Genomic DNA, 27,958 nt, shown 5'->3' on the forward strand with positions numbered 1-27,958 from the left:
AGAAACACCTGGAAGTACGGTCTTTAGAAAGGGCTCCTAGCTAGATTCTCTGGACGTAATAACAGCTAAAGTCTTTGCCTTTCTGCCTCGAACCAGGCTCTGCTGCTTGCTTAGCAGTGTAGCACAAGAACGGAAATGAAACTTTTCGGCAGCTGCCTGCTGCTTCTTGTCTGCGTGACACATGGTAAGTTATCGTTCTTTGCGTCATCTTACTCAGCTATGGACAAGGAAGCAATATTTTGTGAATTATATGCATACTTTTCTCTTCGTTTGCTTAATTGTCACTGTTCCTTCGCCCGGCCGCGGCGGCCGCATTTCGATGGGGGCGAAATGCGAAAACACCCGTGTACTTAGATTTAGGTGCACGTTAAAGAACCCCAGGTGGTCAAAATTTCCGGAGTCCTCCACTACGGCGTGCCTCATAATCAGAAAGTGGTTTTGGCACGTAAAACCCCATAATTTAATTTTTTTTAACTGTTCCTTCGCAGAAACATGTACAACCTTTTTTTTTACCTTTTGACGCAGGCTTAGTAATAATTTAAGACGGCGAGAATTCCAGCGAATTGGTAACTCGGAACAAACTTCAGACACATATTGCTAAAGGGCAGTGTTACTGAGACTTCGTAATTGTGTAGCCGGTTGGGAATAAAAATACAAGGACCCTGCATCAAGCTGCTCGTGCCTGACTAGGTCTAATTACCCCAATAATTTGAAACGCGTTTTTACTGACACAATTGTTGCCTGGTATTTTAAAAAAGTGTTTTTGTGGCTTTTTTTATTGTGAGACTGTTTCGTGAGCATATTTATGGTGAGCATGTTCTTGAGCTAACAAATGGTAAAATTATTATTTTTTCATGATGGTATGCTTTCTTGCTTTTTCTGCGAAAAAGAAAAAGCGCGTGCAAAATTTTATTACATGTGTAGTAAGACTGCGTAGTGTCTGAAACGGTCAGCCTTTGGGCAATCGATATAGTACTCACATTTTTGCCACTACGTTTGGGAGCACGTTATGGTCTGTGACAAAATATTCTAAATACTCAATGGAAAATATTGTCCGATTTGGACTAAGGCAAGTTAACTTGTATTTTTTATGCCACATTTTGTGTATTGTACGTATGTTGCACGTTGTAATATACGCATCTTATATGCAAGCGTTGCCCTTTAACAAGATAAACAAATTTTGCAAACTAAGAAACTAAGTAACTTTGAGTGCAGCGTGCACTATTTTAACGACGCTAGAAGTTGTCGATAGACGGTTGTGTCGTAATTGCTGCGTGTGAATGTGAACAGAGAAAGCGATTTTGTTTACCTATGGTCGCACCTTCTCGTTTGCGCCTTTCTCTTCTCTTCCCTGTGTATGTTGGAGCATACAAGCCTGTTCTCTATTTTTGGGACATTAGCAGTGGTGTCAGGTGACCCTGACAGATTTCGTTTATCGTAGTATATTTTGAGTACACCTCAGAATGAGTGTATCGATATCATGAATCTATACAAAAAAAGCAAGAAAGAAAACACATCTTGAAATCATGACCAAATATGAAACCTGTATGTAAAACAATGGTTTGCAAAGGAACACACCGGGTACTCCATCCTTATTCATCTCCTTAGAAGTAACATGTAATATGTCCTTCCTTTACACCGGGTTGCTGTGTTGCGTCAACCTGCAGACGTCTCTTCTGCCTAGTCATAGGCTATGCCTAAATAGAACGACAGTAGCCCTGACAACCTGCAGCTTCTGCCAAGCGCTTTGAAACAGTTTCGTGAAATTGTGTTGCACAAGGCAGACGCTTGCATTATGCGAAAAAGAACAAGGTCGGCGAAAGGGAGTACACGGGCTGCAACTTGCGTCAAACATAACCTTGTTCCTGGCTCTGAGGTCATTTTACATCAACATGCAATTTTGCCTGTGCAATTCATTGCAGTATTTGCAATGTTTTGCCAGCTGGCAACAAGCATGAGGTTCTTGTAGGTGCTATTACTACGAATGTTCCGCGGTAGCATGAGTATTTAGAAACACTAATGCAGCAGTATACATCTCCACTCCTGCTTAGCGCCACTTATAAAGACGAGCCATTAGAGAGCTCTTCAACGTTGGGATACGACGTACATCCCACATAATCACTCAGCAGCAAAAACATTTGGCGTGCTGTCAGGGCATGCTGTTATAGCATGGTCTTGCTACCGCGAAGCATGACATGAATATTGTATCAAGTTTAATTGAATAACTTACGTTGCCGAGATACTGCCAATGGATTGTGCAAAGCAGTATTAAGAAAACAACGTTAGTTATGCTAGACGCGTGTCATTGCCTTTCAACGTAGTAGTAAGATAAGAAGGAATGCATCAAGCGAATCATCAGAATAGGGAAAAGCAATACGTCCATCATATAAATGTATTCAAAGAATTTATCACACAAAACGGTTCCGCAGGGCCTTCTAAACGCTGCAGAAATGACCAAAAGCCTCCCATCAAGCAGGACCTTTGACGATTGAAAATTCATTTGAAAACTGGGGGTGGTGGAGGAGGGGGGGGGACTTGAATATATATGATTTACTAAGTTGTTCGCAAACTTCGTTTCCCCCACAAACTCCTATGGGTAACCGAACTAAAACAACTGCCCTGGTTGCCCGCACTATTGCGCTTGATTCATACATTAAGCACTGAACAAAAGGTGAACTGCTAATCATCCTTTTATATGTATTGTCTGCAGCCTCACCATCCATGACATACAAGGTAAACAAAATATTCTGCGCCTACCTGTGGCCCGATATTAGGACAGCGATGCAGTCGAAGTTATGTTTATGACATATCGTTTGTTACAGAAAAGAGCGAGTGATGAAAAGTTGTTGCCCGAGTCAACGGCGCAGTGTATTTACACGACGTTTCGAAGTCTATACCCTATAAAATCAAATAGTGGGCCTACTGTAATGTGTGCAGTGTGCTGAATGAAGCAACTCCAAAAACTGGAAGTGTTCCATAGAAGACAAAAACCCTTCGTGCTGTTTATTAGGTCTCTTTTTGTCGTTTAGGTTCCAGTTGAGTACCAATCGAACTTGTTTACGCCTTCCCTGAAACAAGGGAATCCATGTGTTTTATCTAGTTGACCCCAACCATTGTCCCAGTGAGCCCAAGACGACTTCAATGCATACGGGCACCTTTATATTTATTTTCCCCTGGCTACAGCAAGGATTCATTCGGTGCAGACGCTGTAGCTTCTAAGGACATTGTTACGATGCGAGAATTCTAGCGCTATAGGACAAAAGTCCATTGTGATAGCAGGGGTAGCTATCGCACGCACTTGCGTGACCGCTCTTTTAGTGCATTACAGCGGGCCGCCTGCAACTGGTGTCGGTCACCGTTCGTAGCACTGCGTGCGAGGCTTTAGCAGCTGCGCTTCTATATTTGAAGCCCAAAACCCGATTACAGCCGCAGTAAAGCAAGATAAGCTCAATTCAACATCAAACACGCGCAGATAAAGCTGAGGAAAGACGGTCTATATGAGCAGACCACTGAAATTATTTGCTGTGAGCTTACCGAAATAATTGGAAAAGGTTTACAGTGAATTCGCCAATCCACTGGCGAATTCACTGTAAACCGCTATTCGCTGGCGACTTTGTTGTTTATAATGCCATAGAATCTTCCAGTGACTACAATAAATTGCAATGCAGCCTTGAAGACATTGTCAAATTCTGTCATGACTGCCAAATGGTTACAAATCCCACTAAATCAGCAAGCATGTCTATTACAAGAAAAAAGAAGACCCTGAAAGTTCTTTGTAGCATAGATGGCAACATGCTTAAAAGGGTAGAGGAGCACAAATATTTGGCTTTATTATTTAGAAGCGAATTAAGCTCGAATAGACATTGAGAGGAAGTAATTAATAAGGCGAATAATGCGCTTTAGAGCCTAAGACCAAATACACACAGAGCAACACCTGAAGTTAAAAACTTGGCCTATAAAACACTAGTAAGACCTATTGATGAGTACTTGGAAATTGTCTTGGATCCTTACACAGTGAAAAAGCGTAAGAAACTGGCAAGGATGCAGAGGTTAGCTTATCGATTCATTTTCAACTAATATGGTCGTCTTCACTCCCCTTCAAAACTACGCCAGCTTGCAAATGTTTCCAACTTAGAATTAGGGACCTAAGTATGATAGGTTGAAATTCCTCTTCCTTATTATCCATGACGAAATAAAAATAAATAGGACGAACTATTTTGAAATTTCTACTAATGAATTTTCTAGACACCGCCACAGCATGTATATTCCTGCTCTAGTAACCTATAATGATACATTTAAATATAGCTTCCTTCATAGACCAATAAAGGACCGGCACATGCTTCCCGATTTCATGGTTCAGTCTTCTTTTAGTAATTTTCTGAGGAATTGAAATGCTGCTTTTTATTTCGAGAGTGCGGTGTGTTAATAATCTGACATGTTTTTCTTTTTACTTATTATCTTTGTATGTTCTTATTTTTACATGCCTCAAGGGGCATTGACTGGTTTTTCTGCTTTCTTTATTTCAGTGTATATGCACTGCCACTTTTTTGTACGCTGCATTCAGACGTTTGTCATATGTATTGCGCACTCTGCCTAAATCAGATGTGTTGGCATAACTTGTTTTATTTTATTATTTTTCCACTTCTGTAATGACCCTATAGGGCTGCCAGTATCAATAAAAAAGAAATAAAACAAAGAGTTCTTGTCCGACATGAAATACGTTCTCATTGTAGCCTACAAATATCATTTTTTTTCAGATTATGCACACACTTACGGAAGCAAAATCATGCTAATACCGAGTAATTTTTTTTTTTTTACAGCCGAGCACGACATGAGGCCAAAGAGGTGCCTGAAACCGCCAGTTCTTGGCATATGCCGGCCATTCAGCAAAGTTTATTATTTCGATTATGACTCATACAAGTGCAGAAAACTAAAATGGGGCATTTGCATTGGAGGCAGCAACCACTTCCCTACGCAAGATCAGTGTCTAGAGACCTGTATACGTGAGTACGAATTCTTCTCGCAACTCTGCTTCTGCGGACTTTTTTTTTTCGCGTGTATGAGAGCCTTGTTAAGTGCGCTTTCTCGAGTCACTTGAAACGCAAATGTAAAAAGAAAAAATGCGCTGAACATGGTGCTCCTTTCTTACGGTACTGATGGAGATTTCAAACGTCTCGAAACCTAGTGGGCTGCCACGCTACACTGTAGCTAGCGCGCGTCATAGTCGCGCAACAGCGTAGTGAATAGTGTATTCACACCTCGCAACTTTCCTATTAACGCGCACTCATCATTTCGAATTCCTGGAGGTGAGGAATCGAGGAAGATTTGTGTGTTTGTAGTGACCATTAGAACCGAAATGTTGATTTAGGACCTGAATTTGTTACAAGAATTTCGAAAAAAAAATGGAAAGTTTGAAAATATAGAAGCACGAAATTTACAAATTGGTAGCTCTGCATCAGAAACAGTTATTACGGTTCTGCATAGGGAATCACTGAAAGCGGACAAATTCGTTTTGTCATTTTATACCTTACGTGAATTTGTGAGGTTGTGAACGAGGGTTCTGCAAAAGCTGTATTCTCATATTGCTATTTTTTAGATTCATGCGTAACATAACATTTTTGTCCGCTTTAGGTGTACTATTACAGGCAATTCACAGAATTGTGCTATCATTTCTCATTCCTGATTTATGTAGTTGTAAACATGATAGTTTCGTTTTCTGAAAAGTTTCGGTATTTGCCAAATTTACTAAAAAATGATGAGCTATATCAAAAATTACAAACTAGTTGCCACTAGATCTTAAGTTTTCCTTTTATATGCAATAAACCTCGCCAAACTTGGTGCAGTGGTTGCCGAGGAAAACGATTTCTAATTTTACACGTATTTTAAATAGCAGCACCCGAGCTAAAGCCTTCCTCAAGCTTCGCCTTTAAGAGTGGAACGCGATTCCTTGCTGCTTCTCCCGCTTCCTGGCGACTGGAGTGTATGTAACCGTGATGTTTACCGGGAAACGCTGACCGCAAACGTTATGCACATAGGATGGCTTTCTGGTAGTAACGCCACCTCTTGCGTGGGCCGCGATGCGGCGGAGGCGAGCGCCATCTGGAGGTATTGCGAGAAACCGAGCCCGCCGCACCGTGGCCTCCGAGATACTCTCGCACCGGCGCGCGCAGATTGCGGACCGCGTGGCCTGACTATGAACGGTAGAAACGCTGTAAAAGGGGTTTCTTTGAGTTTTCGCTTGACAGAATTATGTTTTCTGGCATACTAGTCTATTTGCATGCTGCGTCGAGTTCTCAAATATTTCCACCCTTCTCCTACCAATATAGTGATTATGGTAATTGTTAGACAGCGCTCCAAACAAATTCAAAGTTTCCGCTGAGTTTGCTAGAAGCAAAAAAGAACATTCACGCGAAAACTATTCAGACGAAAGGACTTGTACTGCTATATTTCTTTGGCCACTGCCATGTGGGAAGAACCAATCGCAGGGTCACAGCGAAGATATCAAGCCCTATTTTCAACGTTTGTTACACGTAGACACAATTTTTTCTAATATCAGCGTTGTGATACGATGTTGCGATAAGAATAAATAGACAAGCAATAGGCCAACTAGGCGGAAAATTTTACGCTGCATAACGCCAGCTTAACTGGCGCAACCTAATTGTGTTATATGGTCCCGGTTTTTTTTAATAAAAAAATGAAGCGCCACTCTTAAAATAAATTGAGGAATATATTTCTGACGGCCCACCCCCTGTATTCTAGTCTACTAAATAGTTTGCGAAAGGAAAAACAGTCGCATGCCAGTAATAGCACGCCCGAAGGTTTAAACAACGACAGAAAACCTTTCGGGCGTGTATATTTTCATTACATTCATTCCGCTTTGCAGAATTATGACAAGCCTATTTGCTCTAATTTATCCGAGAAGCTCGTACTTCGTTTGGAATGTCAAAAAAAATATTTATTGGTGCCAAAGTCATTGCCTATTCTGATACTTTTACCCAATTTCTTAGGTAAGTGGGTATTAGCCGTGAAATCTTTGTTACGAAATTACACTTTTACAGGAAGAGAAGGGAGAAAGTCGCGAAAGTGCCTGGAAAAAGCTGAAACATGCAGCTGTACCCCACATATGCGGTCCTGGTATTTCGATGCTAAAAGCAACCACTGCAAAATGTTCAACCACACCGAATGCGCTGGCGGGAGCAACCGCTTCGAAACAGAAAGGAAGTGCATGGAACTTTGCCTGCGTAAGTACAGACCATGCGCATGTGCGTGCTCTTTGTATCAACTTTATATTTTCACTACGCTTTCAGCTATCTAGTACCCATGCTAACCGTTGATACCATGCATCATATATATGACTATAGTAAACCAAATAAGTCCCCAAATTACTCGGCCTCGCAATCCTCAGAGCAGCAAGCTTATGCGCGACAACTGCACGTAGCAGCGTGCGATGGCAAGTAACACAGCATTCGCATAGGGGTTTTCATCCTGCTCTTTGTTTCCGAAGTCTTTCTGCTGGAGGTAGCAGCATAACTCGTTTGGTTGTTACTCACAAAAAAAAAAAACGCGCCCATTAGTTGCCCCTACGCCCTCGCTGTTTTGTACACGTGGTTCGAGGCTGTGTTTCTGTTTGTAATTAGGCAAGCATTCACGGGAGCTCAGATCACTGTTATTCGTGCTTCTCGCTAACGATTACTTCTGAAACAAACGCTTATCGATGACTGCATGAAATGCTCACAGGACCACTACCTGTTTTCTTGGGGGTGAGCTACCCACGTATTGATCCACATTCCCCATAATTGTTTCACGTTGCAGGCATTGTAACGCGCGATAGGTTCAATTATCAATCGCCCAGCCGGGTAGTAGCACCTTTTAATCACCGCATTTGTTAGCAGGCACTGCAGTGGAGCCACAGGTAGAATGTGCTACCGAAGAACACTGTAACGAAACACTCCCATTGTCTGCCAGCCCTAATGTAGCTCTGTGCTGCAACGAAAAATTCTGCATATGAGCGACCATTGTCTATGACCGCCATGGGCTCTAGATAAGAACAACTGTTTTCATCTGAGCTGATCTCGAGTGCCTGAAGTGTTTGGCAAGGTATTCAACGAGCACGTGCCTTGTTATGAAATTCCTCAATTTAGGCTAGAAGCACAAGCAGTAAGTTGCATGCAATTTAGAGGCTCGGCTTTCTTATCTTACAAATAGCACACTAACATATGCAAACGCTGCAGAACACAAAAGAACCCAAAGGGGCAAGACACCCAATACTCATGTTCTTTTGAATTTTCGCGATTCAGCTGACAGTATATCACGTGACGTACCGATTCGCTACAATTTATTAACTGGCTCTCGATAACGCTTCTTTTTCTTCAAAACATCGTCATTGGCCACAAAACATCTCCAACGGGAGTCCTGCGCCGAAACCATTACGTGCGTTGAAGATTTTTGAAGCATTGTGTAAACGTGAGTGAAGAAAAATTTTGGTCGAATAAGGATTCACAGACAGTTATGAGTGCTTAATGCGAATGTGTTAGCTTTAGCCTGGGTGTGGGCAAGCGTTTCTACTCCCGATCTCAAGCTCACAGGATCGCTTCAGCGTTCCAATCTACCACCCCCTTTGTAACATTTTAGTGCAAGGAGTGTTTGACGTTGTTCTCGTTTAAACCACCAAGCTACTTAGTGAGGCTCGAGCGCTCGCCAACTTTTCTCAACTTACGTTGACGCAGCTGAAAGCGCTGTAAACACGACAGCGTGACTTAGACGACGTAAGGACGATGGAATTACGACAAGTGCATGACGACAGTGGCCTGACAACGACTGTATTGCAAGGAGAGTATGAAGACGATGACGTGACCACGACAGTGGGATGAAGATAAGATTAAGAAAATTGGATGGCGAAGAGGTAATGACGATGCTGGAACGACCCTGATGGAGTCATGATGGAGTCATGATAACGAATGCATGAGAGCGTATTACGATGAATTCATGACAACGAGAGCATGACAACGCCAGCATGCTGATACCACAATAACGAGACCATGGTAACGGTGAAAGGGCGAGGAATAAAACCAAATCATTGGAAGTTTTGCGCAAGAGTAGCGAATGGACGGACCGAAGCGAGTAAACAGACATGGAGTACCAAGCATTCGGTTTCCTACGTGTTTGTACACCCTTCAGTCCGCTCATTTGTTATTTTTGTGCAAAAACCCCACAATGCTTCACACAGGCTCAGCAACTGCATAATTTTTCTTGAATAAAAAAATGACGTCGATGTACCAATAAAGGCAGTACGATTCCGAAACTATGGCGATAACGGGATGTAGTCAAGAGCATAACCACGACGGCGTGGCAACGGCTGTATGACAAAGACTTTATCGCCATTAGGGCAAGACGATGACTGTAAGGCGATGACTTTTTGAGGGGAATAAGATGACTATAATGGCGTCAGATGGGGCGATGATCACTGTATGAGGGACGATGTCGTGACGATGATGGCGCGAAGACGATGGAATACATCCAGTGGCATTAGGATGGCAGATACTCATCATTACTATAGACTGCAATTTCACCGGGACCGGCCCGCGGCAGCGGATTGCCCCAACGGCGCAATGCTGAGCAGCCAGCTAAGAAAAGCTTGCGCTTTACAAAGCCTAAATCTATACCGAGGACTATACGGTGAATTCACTTGCGCGAAGGGTGCTGTCAGGAAACGCCCGACAATAAATACACGCACGGGCTCTTAATATGCCAGGCAGCGGTTACTTCGGCAACAATCTTGATCTCCCGTCAAATTTAACGCCCACCGAAAAATCCGCGAATGAGCTTTCTTGCATTCATCCGTATCGGTATGCTGCTACCGTGGCGTGGAAAAAAAAACTCGGGACCTGGGGATATTGAGCGGCATACCACGTTCAGTGAGCCAGCACAGGTTTGAAAGATAGGACAATAAAATAAAGCAGTACGCTGAGAAGGGCACAATTCTTTCTTTGCTGCAGGTATCGTCCGTAGCCTTGAATCGTTCAGGCCGCATAAGCTCGCTTTTTATCTCCAATATTTATTATATAATTTACTTAAACGCACAGAAGCCTACCCTGCTTTGTGGAATATGGCTAGGGGTGGCCTTCACCAAGTCTTATGCTTTCCCAATCGGATGGGCCGACGACGCCTCGTGCGATGACTGTGCTAATGAGGAGACTCTTCAACACCTCCTCTGTGACTGTCCTCGATATAATTTACCGAGACGATCACTCGCAATCGCGATAGCGCGCTTTGACCGAAGACCTCTAACAGAGGAACTTATATTAAAATGCCGCCATCACAAGCCATCGCAGCAGAGGGCGACGAGGGCACTGTTGCCGTTCTCAAAGGCAGCAGAATTGGACAAGTGGCTGTAGCCTGAACAGATGTTTATAGTGCTGCAAGTGCTACTGTGCTGTGCGGTGACAGTATGCGGTGACAATGAGGGACAGTGATTGTTTGTCTATGCTCCTTTCTTTCGTTATCTGTACTTTGTTATCACTTTGCCTCCTCCCCTCTCCACCCAGCGTAGGGTAGCAAACCCGATCTTCCCCTTTGGTTAACCTCTCTGCCTTCCACCTTTCCTCTCTCTCTCTCTACTCAAAAGCACGGTGCTTACTAAGTAGACGTATAACGGGCAAGCAATGCCTCTAAGAAACAATTCGCCGATAAGGTTCAGAACATAGTATTGCCATGTTCCATTCTGGTGGCTAACATCTTGTTTCGTCTTTCGCTTAACATTCTGCGTTCCTTAAGCTGCACGTATTTTCTCTCAGAGAAATGGCCCTTTTCTTTTTTTTTCAGCAATGACAAAACCAACAAAACAAAAAGCGGTCTGCAGTGAGGACCCAAAGCCCGGATGGTGGTGGTGCTGGTTCAAAAAGACCCAGTGGTACTTTGATGTACAGGCAAATACCTGTCGCCATTTCGAGGGCAGGAAATGTGGGAAAGGCGCCAACGGATTTCCCACTTTCGAGGCCTGCATGGAGCGTTGCAGCTGTAAGTCTACGCTGTCTTGGCGCACCCTAAACGTATAAGCAAGCATAACCTAAACGCCAGCAGGGCTACTCGAAGGTAATCAAAAAATTTACACAGCTGTGAAATGTGACTAGGACCCCAAGTTGAGGTCCTAGTCACATTGAGAAAATGAAACAAAGTTTTGAATCTTAAATATTATAATTTGGAAAGCTGGTGCAACACAAATAAACTTAAATAGTTCAAGTTGATTTATCGTACACTAGCGTTCAGATAGGGCACAAAAAATGATACCACTAATATCCAGCTTCTTCGGCTCCTTTTCTGTTTTGAAGGTGTGAATATTTTAGCTGTTTTCTGTACGTTCTACGTTCCGGCACATTTTATTCTTTCGCATGATACCCATATTTCAAAGCAATAACTTTTGTCACACAAGTTAGCTTCATTTATTTCCTGTTGGCTACTTTTTTACGATACTTTTAACCAAAGTTATTTTCTGTTACCGCTCTATGCGGTATCATTAGAGAAACAGTATAGCAACCTTAATAATAGTGCGGCTGACAAGGCGCGAATGTGATACAATACATTCTTTTTTCTGGACGCGCCTTCACTGCCTTCCTAAAGTACATGTCCCTTTAAGTAATCAAAATGCGAGTCTTATTCTGCAACCTGCAGAGGTACGCAATTGCCCTCATGCCCGTTGTCCCTGCTTAGATTAATGCGCCACTCGTTTTAGTTCGAGTTTACCAATATACGTGTGTCTGGTATACATGTATTGCTTGTCGATGTCTTGGAGGAGCAATGTACGTACGCGTGATTTCAGTACTAGCAGCTAAACTGAAAGAAACACGGCAGCACTGTGCACGAGACCAAAGTAACAATAGAAACAATGCTTGCTTGCATGGTAGCGCGTCTGCATACATAGAAATACTGCCAATCTTCAAAGGAATATAAATAACCCACGTTGTTGTGCTGTGCAGCTTTAGAGAGCACCAAGAGTGGGTTCTGGGTTGAGAAGAAAGAGCGATCTCGTTTCTCTTAGTGCGAATCTTGTGCCTCAGGCTCCTTGAGTCGCTATCCTTCAATCAAAACAATTTTGTTCATTCAATACTCATTGTCCGCTTTTATTTCACAACGCAAGAACATACCAAGACATGAGTATTGCAGTTCTTTGGCGCTTCTCTTAGCTGCATAGAAAGTCAAAGCTATTTATTATTCGGGCTTTTTCTACATGGCTACATTTCTAGAAACAAAGAAGTGATCTGTGGCAGCCGCATAAATGTTGTCGTGCCATTTGTTTTTTTCTCCTTCAGATACGGGCTGCCAAAGATGCAAAGATGGAATGCCGTATTATTACCCGAATGGCACGTCGCCCTGCGAAGTGGTGCCGAAGTAGGCGGATAACAGCGGCTACTGTTGTGAGGAACATGAAGAGCAAAAGCTGAAGTGATGCAAAAAAAAAATGACTTCACATGTCACCGATTCTCAGAGTTGTTCCCTACTGCGAAAACCTAACTATCAAGAGGCTTTGGTATGAATATTGTAAGAATATTATTGCTACATTAAGCAATAAAATAAAATAAAAGCAAGCTTATGTAGCGCTGAATAGTTCAACGGCCTTTAACCGCGCACACTGTCTTTTCCTGCCTGAGTTCGCGTGTACTGAAATTCAGTACACGCGAATTGAGTACTGAAATTTAGTACAGTGAATTATTCAGGCCTAGTCAAAGTTCATGTTCCATCTCACAGACGGCCAAAATATAAGTTTTGCTGACCTGTGCAACAGTTCCCAAAAACCTCGTTCATATATTAAACACGGAAGGCAGCCCATAAAATCACATGATAAAGACATGTTGTGCTTAATATTTTAATACACAACATTTGTTTTTCAGTAGACGAACACCCCAATGTTGAGTAAATTAAACAGGTGCAACTTCCTTTTACGCGCTCTTTTTTTCATTCAGAGCACAAAGAGATAATTTTATTTCTAGAGTAGCAGATAGATTACAATGATCATGTATGCTCTAACGAGCTACTGTGTGCTGAATAAGAAGATAATAGAAACAAAATCAACATGGAGGTTGATGATTTGTGGGCAAGAATGAAAATACTGGTCATTAACGCTCAGCAGCAAAATTTAGCCGCTATATTCATTCGGCATTAAGGGTATCGCGAAGAACAGGGGTGCTCAATGAGTCACGTACGATAAATTATAGGCTTCAGCCAACTCATTCTGAAGGAAACGCACTTCAATACGCTTATGACGTACGCAAAGCCGCTTTCAAGACGTCACGAGAAATGCAGACAGTGAGAACAACCCTCCAGAGGTGTCTACCGCTAATAAAAGAATCCTACGCAATAAGACGGCAACATACCACAAATATTGCTGTGCAACACTGGTACATGTACGTGAATAGGTGCATGACCAGCTTTCTCCAATGGAAGATATTTATTTATCCAACAAGCAAACTGCTGACAAAAATGTAAGTAAGGTCTATGCTGTTTGAATGTGCATTCTAGTGAAGGTATACTATACAGAAAAACATTTACTATTCGCGAACTGAACGCAACGACTTTTGTTCCTTCTCACGAGGGAAACTTATCTCTTTATGTGGCTTTAACTGGAATAGTTCTAAAATAGAGGCTGTGCAATGTTACGCCGCCATGCCTGAAAGACTATCGCGCTTTGCATATCATATTGAAGGCAGTGGCTAAGAATGAGACTCCTAAGCGGCTTTATTCTACTCTTCCACATTGAAAATGCGCATGGTAGGTTGTAGTTACAGGGTAATATTTCGCAATTGGTTTCTAGAGGTGCTTCCACTAATATCTGAATGAGTCATTGGAACGGTATCACACATTTTATATCAGTGAATTCGATATCGTTTACTGCACGCAGCGGCTATTGAGATCTTCATAGGCAATGTAAGAATTAGATAGCTTATGTTAGGGCGACCTTTTAAGACACCCCAACCCGTATCACAAAAGTATAACAGGGTGAAGAAAGGAAGAAGTTTGGAATGGGTCGGTGTATGTTTAGAAAATGGAATTTTGTGAGGGAAAGATGACGACGAAGAAAATTTTTTCAGAGAGGAGTTACGAGACTTGGAAAGAAGGTAGAAATGGCTATGATTCAGCTTCTGGCAATCTACACTTCAGGAAACAGTTCAGGAAGTGGTATCACTTTAGTTATTAATTTGCAACAAGCATCGAACATTGCTCGCAAACTTTGTTTTCCTGAATCACATGAGAATGAAATCCTCAATTGTGATGTCTAGTAATAACACTGTCAACCAGTCTACCATCGTGTATAGAGGAAATACTCTAAGGAATTGTTCGCCATCTATCCGAGCATACTTTATTTTGTAAGTAAAATAATTTAAGGAATCAACCTAGATGACTGCTGTTAACATTGCGTAATGGCGTCTGCAATGAGAAGTGTCCGCAGGAATTAGTATTACGTTCTGCCGCGCAATATAACATCGGAAAGACTATAGAAAGTCCTCTGTATCGTCCAAAAAAAATTTAATTGTGGGTTTTAAGTGCCAAAACCTCGATCGGATTAGGAGGCACGCCGTAGTGGGGAACTCCTGAAATATGCACCGCCGGAGGTTCTTTAACGTACACCCAAATCTAAGTACACAGGTGTTTCGCATTTCGCTTCCATCGAAAGACGGCCGCCGTTGGCGGGATTCGAATCGGTGATCTCGTGCTTAGCAGCCCAACAGTATAGCCACTAAGCCACCACGGTGGGTTCTATCGTGCAAGTGGCCGCAGTCTGCACAGTGTCGCTAAGGCGTACACCAAGGCTAGCATGACCAAGCTGGAGTGTGCGTATGTGGAAGACGTTTTGATTCGAAAGTGCGCCACGGGTGGGTCAGCCTCTTCATAAACCGCCACCGCAAAATTCACAATAATTCCCCTTTCTTGGAGTATGTAACACGACAAAATCATCATCACCATCGTTCCTTGATTGCGCTGTGCTCATGCTTCCAAATGAGGATTCCGAAAATGGCATCAACAGCCTCCTTTTTAACTAGGAATCTTTTCGGTACTTCCACTTACACGAGACTTGATATCGTAGCACGTGCTAGGGAATAGTCAACATATCGGCACATGTGTTCCTTCATAATTTAAACAGCATCATTACTGCTGCCGTTTTACTTTATTGTCCAAAATGCTCATGCGGTACCAATATTTTGTGTCACAATAACGTGCGACTGATGGCACCTACGGTACAGAGTGACTTACTCGTTTTATCACGTTTCACGGTCCTTGGTACATAAGGTAGCAGACCACATGCCCTGCTTTGAAAGCTAGCCGCATGTACTTGATGGCATTCTATCTGATACTGACCGCAGACCGTAGTAAGCATACTTCCCACCGAGCACCTGCCTTTATTTTCTTTATTCGGCGCAACATCGCCTGAAATAAAGGTTCTGATATTTCTTTCATCGATCGCGGTCTTCGTGCGTACCGCTCCTGTCCACAGCTGTCTGGACCGTGGGAGCGGCTCACTTCTGGGTCCTTGACGCCGCCTACCGCATAAAAGGAAAAAAATGTAGTGGCTTCTGAGCATGCGCTCAGAGATGGACCGGGCTACGCAACCCGCAGTCATAGTTTAAGTGGGCGATGCAGTAACACCAGCTTCAGCATATTGCCTAAACTCCTTTCTTGCACAAATCCTGGATTTGTTCGCTCACATCGCCGTTCCTGTCTTGACCGTGGCACATATTGCACCGGACAGGCACGTGGCAATCACCGACAGTGTGTTGTGGTACAGCCCTATCGCCCAAGCGCGAGATCGTCGTGGGTCCTCGGCGCACGTAGCTCCTATTCCGGTGCTTGTGCACACCCTCGTTGATGCTCCTAACGTTGCGCCCCCCCCCCCCCCCTCCGTCTCCCCCGATAAATCACGTCGTCCAATTGGTGACGTCAAGCATCCGCAGTATGAAGACTCCATCGTTCGAGCGACCCGGCAGTGGGCAATGATGCAGCAGCTTCAGCATGTTACCTAAATGCCTCTTCTTGCTTGCACTGGTATGTTACGTCGACAATTCATAGTTGATCCGATGCGATGATTGATTCCTGCCGCTGCTGTGTTGCGCCCGCGGTTGTTTGCGCGGTAGTATTATCGGCAATTACTCCTATTTTATCACTTGCCTTAGTAGTTTCCTCTTGAGCGGTGACAGTGAAGCTTAATCGCGGCCCCCGGAAAACAGTGTCCTCAGAATGCTCTCTTAACGCTCTCGAGACGTTGGCTGCAGCGGCAACTTCAAGTTGTGATAACCCTTCTCTTGTACAAGTTCTCTCAGATTTAGTTGCCGTCAGAAGAGTATGCCACAAGGCATATCTGAAATATCAAGCACTGTCAAAACTGATTTCGACGCCTTGTAATTGGGTGTGGCTTTGCTCGCGAACTCATGTTCAGAGGTGCCAACTGAGCGAGCCGGGGACCAGCTTCGTTCTGACTGGGCCTGTTTAAACAGCACTGTCACCCGCTGTGGTGTGGGGCTGCTGAGAACGAGGTCGCGGGATCGAATCCCGGCCATGGTGGCCGCATTTCGATGGGGGCTAAATGCGAAAACACCCGTGTACTTAGATTTGGGTGCACGTTAAAAAGCCCAGGTGGTCGAAATTTCCGGAGTCTTCCACTACGTCCTGCCTCATAACCAGAAAGTGGTTTTGGCACGTAAAACACCATAATTTAAAAAAAAAACCGCACTGTGGATGCACTAAGTGCTAAATATGAAGCCCTGCGAAAACCGTGCACGAAGAAATAACATCATTCTACGTGGAATATTTGAAGACAAACACGAGAATTACGACACAGTGTATCCCAATATCGAGTTGTCTAACAAACTTTCCGTTGAGTATCCGCGTACCGGACTTTTCTATAGGTTAGGGAGGACGCGCACTGGGCGTTTTCGCCGTATCATGCTAAAGTTGCCTGACTTCAGCGATAAGCACGGGCTGCTAAATAAATTCCGCTTTGAAACCTTCCGAACATTTTTCTTTCAGAGTGCGTGCAGTTTATAAAAAGATATGGAACGGTTCGGCTTGGCAACAGAATAACGCTGCAGTTGTTAAGATAAGGTTTGAGCATTTCTTCATTTGTATCGTTTTTTTATAATTGGGGCGCCGCAACCACGGGCGCAACCAGTCAGAGCCGTTCCGCTTTCGCCGGGGAATGAAGGGGCGGGAAGCGGTTTGGCGAGCTGCGCCGGTTTCGTTTCCGTCCAGTTCAGTCTTGGGTAACAGATGAGACGTCCACACATTGTTCGTTTCCCCGAGAATTCGGCTGCCTTCGACTAGCGGCGGGGAGGAGTCGCCCGTGAAAAGGCTCGCCGTCGGCGCACTTATCCAGCCGTTAGAAGCCGCCCGAGCCTAGGCATCCGATAGCGACGATAAGAAGATCTCGAGCTCAGGGAGCGGGAGGCCGAAGCAATCCGGCCCCGCTACTTGTGGTTTACTTAACCCTTACGAAGGTTAGGTGCACGCAGCACAAGCTTCCTTTACCCCCAATTTGCGATAGGAGAATGGTTGGTAATGTTTATATACATAAAGCACATCGCGCAGGTGACATCAACATTAAAGATATAGTCAAACGTTGATTACCTTCACGTGAACGGATGCATGGTGAAGCGGCTATGAAATCACCCATCATCGAGAACCTGAATCGCCATCGTGTCGAAAGCAATATGTCACGAAAAACATTGTACCTAACGTTTTGTACATACAAAAGTAGACATTTATTGGGCAGACAATGATTGAAAAGTCAGTATCTGTATTATTAATGCTCAATATGCCACCTTTCTTCTTCAGTACAGTCGCATTAAAATACACACAACACATTACAGTGAGACCTGTTTTTCAGGATTCCAGGCTACAAATGCGCGAAAAAAATTCTTTCCATTGATAGTTTCCAGTTACGTTTCCACCCCTACCACGAAAACGTCATCTCGATGCAGAACGAGAACAATTTTTTTAACGAAACCTTTACCGAGGCCTTTCGTGCAATGTTTCCAACAATCCAGATTTATCCAAATTTAAGCAGCGACCATGTAGATTTATATCTGGAATGTTTCGCACAAAATGAACCAGTTGCTTTGACACGTGTCTAGAGTGACAACAGCGAAGTGTGCTTTGTCCGACAAGCATCACTTTGATACACTGGCTTTCATTGCAGACGCACGCTAAAACCATGTTTTAAAAATGGAAGGACTTGTCCGTTTGCGGTTTGAGAGAGTTCTTGTGAAACAATGCTGACGACGCACCGGGTGCAAGGTCACACGACCTTGTCTAGGGGAAGGCTCCCTCCAACTCGTTCCATGAAAATGCCGAACAATGAAGCCGTCAAGCAGCCTACTCGTCCTCCTTGTCTCCTTAACGTATGTGCACGGTACGTTCTTTTACTTCCCACACTACAGACGTATTTATGTGTGTGATACGCGTTACCGCCACTGTTATATGTTCTCTGCACTGCCGTGATACCAAGAAAGCCGCGGCGCACATACACTCGTCCTTTGCGGTGGGCTTGTACACTTGGACGTGGGCAGCTGCAAATAGCTGCGTCCAGGACACCCGAGACGGACCAAATTCTTCGTGGCAGCAAGAAATTTTCACATGAGGGAATGCTTAGCCTCCTCTCGTTCTGTCTACAAAGTATTAGATAATGCTTTCTCGTTGTTGTTCGTACCACCTGTCCTTTTTTTTTTACGCCGTTAGTCCTGAGAAAAGCCCCGTCCAACAGTTGTTCCGTTTTAACTTCTACTTATCAGACGGCACCTCAGTGTTCGACGTTTGTGATGCCGCAGAACGCGCGAATAGGCTTAATCTCGATTACATCACCAATTTCCTTGTGCCGCCGAAACATGCTGTGCGACGAAGGTATACGGTGCAACGTTAATCTCGCGGAATATCTAGTGCATTTCGGCTCAGGCGCTGTGGCCTTGACATATCGCACGTCGCGGCAAAGTATCGTGTATAAGCGTCTTTTATTGCACTGCGGAGAGTTATGTATTTCGGGTTATTAAAGCAAAGCTTTCTTTGCAGCCCTCTCCCCCTCCGGGTTTTCGTGACCACAGAGAATTTTGTGTTTGGGGTTTAAAAGCGAAGCTTTCTCTGCAACAACCCCTCCCCCCCTCCGGGTTGTCGCGACCATTGCTGCTGCATGCAGTTGGGGGTTGGGGCGCTGCTCTCTTGTCGAATAGCTCATATTTAGAAAACGATATGATTACATGCCGGATGGTAGGATCGAGCCTTGCTCCTCCAGCCCAACACTCGGTTGCTCTAACCGCTAGCCCCTGTTCGCACGTATGTATTCATATTGCAAGGCCAACTATATCTTTGAGATGATCGCAAGATGCCTCGCATTGCGTAGGACGGGTGTGCGAGAGCGCGTGCGCATGCGCCAGTTATGCTGAAAACGCAAGAATGAAATCGGCAAGCTTATACTATAGTACATCCTCCCACATAAATTCAAGAATTCACTCTTTTTGCAATGTAAATCTGCAGTATGGGTGCTAAACGAGTCATAAAGCTGCTATATACGCTGAAAAAAAAATCAGCCTTCATGTCATGTTTTATTGTAAGCGAAAAAAAAAACTGAAACGAAAGGCGAGACACGCAAAAAGTAACAGCGCTACAGATGTGCCACGCACCGTGGTTGCTTGGTCGCTATGGTGTGGACCTGCTAAGCCCGTGGTCGTGGGATCGAGTCCTGGCCGCATTTGGATGGGGGTGAAATGACAAAACACCCGCGTACTGAGATTTAGGTTCAACAACCCTAGATGGTGCCAATTATTCCGGAGTCCCCCCCACCCCACTACGGCGTGCCTCGCTATCAAATCGTGGTTTTGGCACGGAAAACTCCATGATTTTAACAGATGTGCTAATGCCACATTGCCAAGTATGACATGGGAAAAAAACGCAGAATAAAAACAGACACATTGAAGCGCGAAAGTTCTGAGGAACATTGCAGACAGGTTAGCAGTAGTTCAACGCAGGGATGTCAGTGTAACCATTCATCGTTGGACAACACCAATCACATCAAGCGTCCGTGTTCCTGTGAACTTCTGCATTGTATAGCTTTAACAGCGTGGTTGGCAAAGGAAAGTTGTTCGCCGAACAGCAGAAGATTACAGACATGAGTACCGGAATATTACCTTCATGTAAGAGAGAGAGAGAGAAGTTTAATGATACGAAATGCTGAGAGGTCGGCCTGAGGTATATTCCTTTAGCCAGCTACTCGGCATTGGGGGAAGGGGAAGAGGGAAAGAAAGAGAGAAGAGGTGCATGATGGGTGACGATGACGATAGAAGGAAGATGTAGAACATATCGCAAGCAATTTGGCATGCTCAAAGTCTGCAATCCAAGCCCGTAGTTTTTAAAAAGTTCAGTAATGCCTGAATGGCCTTGAAACTTGATCGAGCATCTGGCCAAGTGCGGCGCTATATGTATGGGAGCTAAAGAGCTCTAGTGTTTTCGAAATCATATTAGGTTTAGCTGGGTGTTCTCGTGCACGTTAAAAAAATACCTGATGCGTATGCCAAAAACTGAAAATAATTACGTGCTCCATGCATGTCGACGTTTTTGTTTTCGACCTTTTGTTGTTGTACTCTTTGATTGTGTCCCATCTCGAAGGTATTTAGCCGATATGCGCAAAGCACATCCGTAGAATACTCTAGGTATGTGCTTTCTTAGTTATTATTTTAAAATTATCATGTTGTGAAGCATCTGCCTTATTGGGAGGTGGCGGCCAAGAACACTCTGAGTTAGATTTTTCTTGCATTGTATAAATATTGTAATATATTTTTCATAATCGAGAGCTGAATTTAAGTAGTCGCATATTTCGATATGCGTTGTGTATCCTGCCACATTTTTAATTGCGCAATTAATTTCATAATTATATCTAGACTGTAGAAACGATAGCTTTTCTGGTGTAAGAACTATACCAGAAGTGTAACCGGTTAACCAGGTAGGTAGATTCTACTTCTGGTATTCTTTAGAGGCAGTAGAGTTGAGGAATTCGTTTTTTCTTTCACCTGTGCGAATTTCGTCCGATGCAAATTTGGCACGCAGAGCTTCATGCTCTGCTATTTGGCGGTAACTAAATACGTGCATTTTATTCCGTGCGAACGCAGATATGACGTCGGCCGGATTTTTTTCTTTTGGAAAGAAAAAGACTCCAGTCAGTTGCTCCAAGCCGCCGTATCTTGGCCGTTGTGAAAGGACAAATCGAGGTTGGTATTTCGACCCGACAGTAGGCTGGTGCAAGATGTTCAACTACGGCACTTGTGGTGGCGGCCTCAACAACTTTCTGTCGGAAATGCAGTGCCTGGAATACTGCCTGCGTGAGTAGAAATTATGTTACCAACTCCTTCAACGTTCTATACGTTTTTTTTTTTTTCTGCTTATAGTTTGTCGGGATTGCTGTGATCGGGCTGAATAATCGGGAGAACGAATCGTCAACCGCCGCCACGTCATGATGGTGCATGATGGTATGCGCATCATGGCGCAGTCGCGGCGATGGCTTCATACACCGACGCCGAATTCGATCACTGGGGAGGCAGACTATGGCGGGCAAGCGCAGAAAGCAGGTGTGCGCGAGACTTGGCCCACGCCGAGGCGTTCGATAACTGCTGACGTGGCGTTAACGTTTGCTTTACGCTTTTTGCAAGATGTTAATTCCTTTGAACATTGTTAATCAAATATCCGTTTGTTCTTGCGAACGTTGTTTCCTGATTGTGGCAATGTCGACTTGCTGCACCGGGACCCTCGAAGCGAAGCAAGCGCGCTTTAAGCTCCGGTTCCACTCGCTTCACGAATCGACTCAGACTCTGAGATAATAAAATCGAGATTTATTGATTCCGAAGAAAAACAAAACTGTTCTGCAAGCGACTCTAATGGCTCCAGCACGGAGTCTGCACCCCGTGATGAGTCTGTGATTACATATTGAGACAAGATTGTCCGAAAAGATACGACATGGGTACGACTCGGTCTCGCACCACATACATTTTCAATATTTTTTGTCATTGGAGAGCAGCACGGGACCCGTAGCACATGCCAAGGTGCACAACTTGGCATGGAAGAAGTTCATTGAAGAACGGCATATTCCCGCCGGCACATACCCGATTTGCCCCAGTAGCAGTCACTGTAGTGAGAATGGCTTATTGAAGTGTTGCCCCTAGCCAGTAATCCAAGTTGTCTTGAAAAACATTCCCTTAAGAGCGGTACATATCAATCTGTCTCGTAACCAGTGACCACAAGTTGGTCGGATGGTTACATTAAACCAGGTTTCCTCAGAACAGCTGCCCAACACTGCCTATTAGACTGCGAGCTACACACGCACCAAAGCTGAATTGAACGAGGTTAGATACGGGAAGACACAGGGCCAAACATGCCACACACTGGCAAAAGTCCCTAAGTGATGCAAATCGCATTTAAAGAACTGGAAGTAACCATCACACTAAATCTATCTAATTTTAATCTGACTAGCATTCTTAGGATATTTCACACACTTTCCGGGGTCACACTTGCTGCCTCTCTTCAATTATGGTCACGCCAACGGGGATTGCTGGGTGGTACGTATTTTAAAGGGTGGCGCATCGGGCTGCCGTGCTGAGACAACAGGTTTCGAAACCGACAGCCGGGCCAACTTTGGTCGCTCGGTATGTAGCGATGCGTTTGCGTCGACCGCTCTTCAATGAACCTCTGTTACGCCCACTTGAGTTATTTATGTGGCACTGGCTGGGTGCCGCTCTTGAATGGATCTCTTCGATGCCATCTTGGGCAACTGGGTGCTTACCGTTATATTTGTGCACCTCCTTAACGACAAAAAGAAAAGAGATCCTCTAAACGTTCTTCGTTGATTGGTGGAATCAAACCTGTGATCCGCGGCGCCACTTCCAGATGGCGCAACGTGCACAGCAGGAAGCGCGAGAGAGGAGGCCAGCTGCATACACGCTTACGCGTCGGCAATATGGTGTGCCGCAACATTGCTTCGACTATATTCGCGTTACCGTCGTCAATATTCATCGTGACACTCGGTTCGGCCAGTATATTTTTTTTTCCGTCTAGGCCTGAAGAAACACCGTCCCTTTGCGGTCGACTTCATCTAGAACATCGTCGAGGTGCGACATCTGGGCCGGTATTTTGTAGCGATGCCTTTTCTGATTCTATGCTTTTTCACGCTTTTCGCGCTTGGCCAGTGGTCAGAGCGACGGTCTGCTCACATTATCAACGGGATCGGACGGCCGTGTGTGGTGGATGATAAGAATGGCATAGAATAAGGCATAAGGCATCGCTACAAAATAGCGGCCCTGTGTAGCAGCTGCTGGTTTTAGTAAACACGCCAACCTTGTGACAGGCGTTGTATCTACGAAGGCGCTGTTCTTTGTTGCTGTGCAGTAGTTGTATCTTGTGTCGCGCCACACCATCCCGCCTCTGTGTATTTTTACAACGTGGTGTGAAGCGGCCGATTGTGACTCTAATTGTTGCTATCACTTTCAATAATTGACCTTCAAGTGAAACTGCTCATTTTATTCATAAAATTTCCGACGGCCAGACGTCTACTATGGCACGTTTTAACAGTAATGTAATAATGCGCGTTGCCAAAAAAACTGCTTTTTAGATCAGCTTCGGCCAGTGTCTACTTTGATGTAAGTGAACATTTTTCGACCGTAATCACCGTTTCTGTTCCAACGTTCCAGAAAAACGGCAACCTAAGGCCGTCTGCAGCCTCCCGCCTAAACCTAGGCAATGCTGGGGCAGCTCGCGCCACTGGTACTTTGATCCCACGACAAACTCTTGCAAAATGTTGCAAGGCAAGCTTTGTGCCGACAACGCAAACGGATTTTCGACTTGCGCAAAATGCTTGTACAGATGCAGCAGTAAGTGCAAAGGTTTTTTCTTTCCTTGTTGCTCGACCCATGGATGTAGCTCTGATTAAACATTGTTCTGTTGCTTTTCTTAGTGAATCCTATAACATATACGATAACGGGAAACAATAATTTTTCTGGTAAGTACAGCTAACGTTTAATCTTTTATTTACCTCAGGTACCAAACCGGAGACCATCTGCCCAAGAAGCTCAATGCAAGGCCAGAACACTGTGTGGTTGCCGGGTCAGCAAACCCCACAGAAAGCGCCAATACTGAATACGCAACCAATTTGGCCCACACAACAAGGACACTCACAGTTCACTAGCTGGCTGCCAGGTCGGCAAAACTCACAGGCAACCCGAATGCCATCGACGCAACCAATTTGGCCTCCTCATCAAAGCCACTCCGGAAACAACTGGTCGCCGGGTTGGCAAAGCTCACAGGGAACCTCAATTCCTAATCCGCAACCAACTTGGTACCCTCCTCACGGGCGCTCAGAGAACAGCCACTTGTTTCCGGGGGGTCAAAACCCAAAGGAAACCAGAAATAACAATAGACAACCAAGCTTGCCCCCTGACCAAGGACGCTCTAAAGACTATAATACAAGCATGTATGCTTTTCTTAATTAAAAAGAATGTCCTCTGTGTCTTCCATTACAATTTATATAAATGTAAAGAGCTTGATTTTACAGGCACGATCTCTATTGAAATAGGGTATCAGAATAATCAAAAATGTTTCTCAAGAAAAACAAGATTATCTGTTCAAGGTGTTCTAGAAAATACAACGGTAATTTCACTGCAATATACGACTATGAACGTTTCATTGAAGTATATCTAAGCAGTAGAGAGTGAAAAATGTATTTTGCAATAAAGGTATTTTTTGTTTGTGCTAGACTGTAGATTGCATCAACCAGTCACTGCGCGAATATTTCTCCCTACTTAGTCGTGCCACATCTAACCATCTCAATATTGAAACTTGCTCGGAGTAAAATCGAGCGGCTGATAATGAAAACTAAATACTAAGTATGTAACTCCACGCGGCTAACATGACAGCCGCATATCTTGGTCATGTTGAACTTCGTGCACCCCGAAGCAATAATGTGATAGACAACATTAAAGGCACCAGGCACTAAATAAGAGCAACGATTGGATTATTGTGGAAAGCATAAAAGGCATTATGTACAGAAGAGGTGCTATTTACACGAAGGCACATCGCATGGTGAGACAAAAAGCGAGCACTAGTAGGGTATTTCATTAGGAAAATTGGTTGCGAGTCGCAACCTAAGGTGCACTTAGTATACATGGCTTTTTATTCAAGCCTAGGTAATTTTCATTTTCACTGATTTTCTGTTGCAGCATTCACGTCATGCTTACTAATTTATAAGTCCGCGAAATCAAATGACGTTTCTTTCCCGCACATGCTATTTACCAGGGTGGAGAAATGAGATTTATTTCTCTTGGCAGCGTAATGTATCTACCCAAACACGTAGATGTACATTTATCTACTATCTGCGCTTATAAATAGCTCGTGTATGAGTGTTCTGTTTATAAATGAACCGATATTTCTCATAACTCCTATATATTTCGCACAAATATTCCTTTGTAGAACTAGAGCAGTATCTTAGACTTATTTAAGACCTCTCAAAGCGGAGGACATGAATGGTATTATAATTTATGTATCAGGGACGGCGTTGACCGCATGGGAATGAGTAACCTTGCGAAGGCTATACAGGTGACGCTGCATACAATGTTGCTGCGCAAAGAGTAAAAAATAATTGTAAAAGTGACAAATTAGTTTGAACAGAGTAGAACTCCAATGAACGCACTGGCAACACCTTCGGAGTACACTTTCGGCATCGAGAGCAGTGTTCAGTGATAGCGGCACAAATTATCATACTTTGGTGAACGGCATAGCCACGTGATGACGATGGCGGCAGCGTACGACAACGCAGTTGACGACAGCAGCGTGACTAAAAACCGCATCACGATAACGGAATGACGATAGTGGCACGACGGTGTGAAGACAACGGCTGCACGTCTGCGCTGTCCTGTCCGCTTGGTTGCTCCAGGGAGACACTCCTCCGGCCATTCACAGTAAGATCGTGCAGTTTCCACACCCAGTGAATGTTTTGTCTAATGTACGCTGTGCTCTGCCAGCAGAGAAATGCGACCCAGCTCCGTCATGGATCACAGCGCCTAAAGCCTTCGGACGCCGTAAAGGTTTAGCGCGACAGTAAGTGCGTCGCGTAGGGCTGCTTGGCGTTTGATGGCAAATCTGCCCCGTAAATCTGTTGCTCAAAAGAGCGTGCCTTTGCATCCGCAGTGAGTCAAGCTGTAACCGCTGACGAAAAAACAAACAAAAAAACAGGTCAAATAAGCAAACGATTCGCTTTGACATAACCGCCATAGGCGAATGCGATTCCGAACGATAGAAAGCCAGAGGGATAAAAAAAACATTGCCGACTGCGCGAGCTTTAAATGAGGTTCGGGGCACTCCGGATCACGTTGGGCGCTGCTGCTGAGATTCCTTGCCGCGACGGCTCAATGCATACCTATAACTGCTGCAGAAGCGACGCTCCTGGAAGCCGCCTGATCTGATCATCTCAGCAGGTTGCAAACCTTGGTCTCCGGGCCAAAAACATATCTCTTATGCCATAATAGCGCGCCGAACGAGTGAAGATGAAACAATGTGCTTAAGGTAATCTAGGCAATGTTGCAGGTTCGACTCGGCTTTCAAAAAACAATGTTTGCTGTGGTTTTTGCCCAATTGTTGACAATTTTCCTACACTTGTAAACATTCCGCGCTGCTTTTTCGGTGTACATTTAGCTACGAATGGCTACATACTGCACAAAAGTAAAATGGGGGCATGGCATGCCGCTACATAGGGTTCGAAAAAGGTCATTTTTTCGCCAAATGATTTTTCTTCCTCCGAAAAACTGGGATCTCATATTAACTCGCGCAGGAGACGGACATCAAACTTTGTTTCTCAAAATGTTGTCTACCCCGATCTCTGAAACGTAGTTGTGCATTCTAGCAAATCGCCTATCTCCGTAGTGGACCTGATAGCTGTGAACAAAACACGGTTAGCCGTGGAAGTCACAACACTGTCGGCTCCAGGTTATTTCGCCCACGAATGTATCAGTGTGGAGATTGTTAAACCAGCGTCGTTAAGGTGCGATTCTTGGTCGACTCGAATAATACTACGAATCGTATTAATTTCAATCTACCGACGAATCGTGCAGACGTTCGTGTAACGTAGCTCCGACTCTGTGGCGTACTTTGCAGGACCCAATACGGCGTATCATTCGAAATACCTCGCAGGTATGTGCATTGTACAGACGAGAAAACTCAGTGAATGGGTATGACGTACCTGTTTGTGTATGTTACTGAGAATTATTGAACGTATATTTAAACACTTCTTTTACGAATGCACCCACATGCATACTTGGAGCGTCCGACTTAAATAGAATACAGATGTAGTGCTTTCCCTCTCAATGGCACTTTGGTGGGCTTAAAGGCAATAAAAGAAAACACAGCAAACATAGTGACCACACCGGAAGAAAAGTAAGAGGCAGTACGATAAGGCAGCACACCATCAACGCAGCTCACCAGCTTAATCGCAATGCAATAATTTACAGGTAGGTAGTACCGAGGCCCACTGAACTTCTGCAACCAAAAGGTGCATATAGGTTTGTGGGCTAGAATATTTCTATCAACACGACTTTGTTTTTAGAAATTTTCATTCAGCTTCCCCAATCTCAAATACCGTTCAATAAAGAACTTCCCGACCTAAGACGAGCAAATTTCGAGCAATTGAGGGCTGTCATCTTCAAGTATTGCCGTGTGCCTTAGAATGTTCAGGCGTTCACACACATACACTGACTTCATCACCATTCCTAATGGTTCCCTGTGATTTACATAGTGCTCCAGATGAATCCTGCCATCTCCACGCGACGAAGTCTTCGCGAAAAGAAGTCCTGAAACAACCATAGGAAACCGCTGCAATTTGCATCACGGAAGTATTGGAGAATACTGACATGCTGCAGAGTCAATCCGTTTGCGCAAATGGCGTTACGACTGTTTT

General features: G+C 44.3%; 1 protein-coding gene and 1 long non-coding RNA gene across 3 annotated transcripts; both read left to right on the forward strand.

Annotated features, from left to right (window-relative positions):
- Positions 1–56: 56 nt before the first annotated feature.
- Positions 57–12,806, forward strand: LOC126533746 (carboxypeptidase inhibitor SmCI-like). The gene is made up of 5 exons (XM_050180933.3): positions 57–184; positions 4,821–5,003; positions 7,059–7,241; positions 10,822–11,016; positions 12,306–12,806. The coding sequence occupies exons 1-5, from the start codon at positions 136–138 to the stop codon at positions 12,386–12,388; spliced, it is 693 nt and encodes a 230-aa protein (XP_050036890.2). The 5' UTR covers positions 57–135; the 3' UTR covers positions 12,389–12,806.
- A 3,135-nt stretch (positions 12,807–15,941) lies between these two features.
- Positions 15,942–24,765, forward strand: LOC126534900 (uncharacterized). 2 transcript variants are annotated; one of them, XR_011895561.1, is made up of 5 exons: positions 15,957–16,032; positions 18,182–18,394; positions 21,138–21,347; positions 23,706–23,885; positions 24,052–24,765. It is a non-coding gene; the product is annotated as an uncharacterized lncRNA (long non-coding RNA). The 2 variants fall into 2 exon arrangements; XR_011895560.1 differs by lacking the exon at positions 18,182–18,394 and having other exon boundaries at positions 15,942–16,032.
- Positions 24,766–27,958: the final 3,193 nt, after the last annotated feature.

This window comes from Dermacentor andersoni, chromosome 7, assembly GCF_023375885.2.
Source record: "Dermacentor andersoni chromosome 7, qqDerAnde1_hic_scaffold, whole genome shotgun sequence".
NCBI lineage: Eukaryota > Metazoa > Arthropoda > Arachnida > Ixodida > Ixodidae > Dermacentor > Dermacentor andersoni.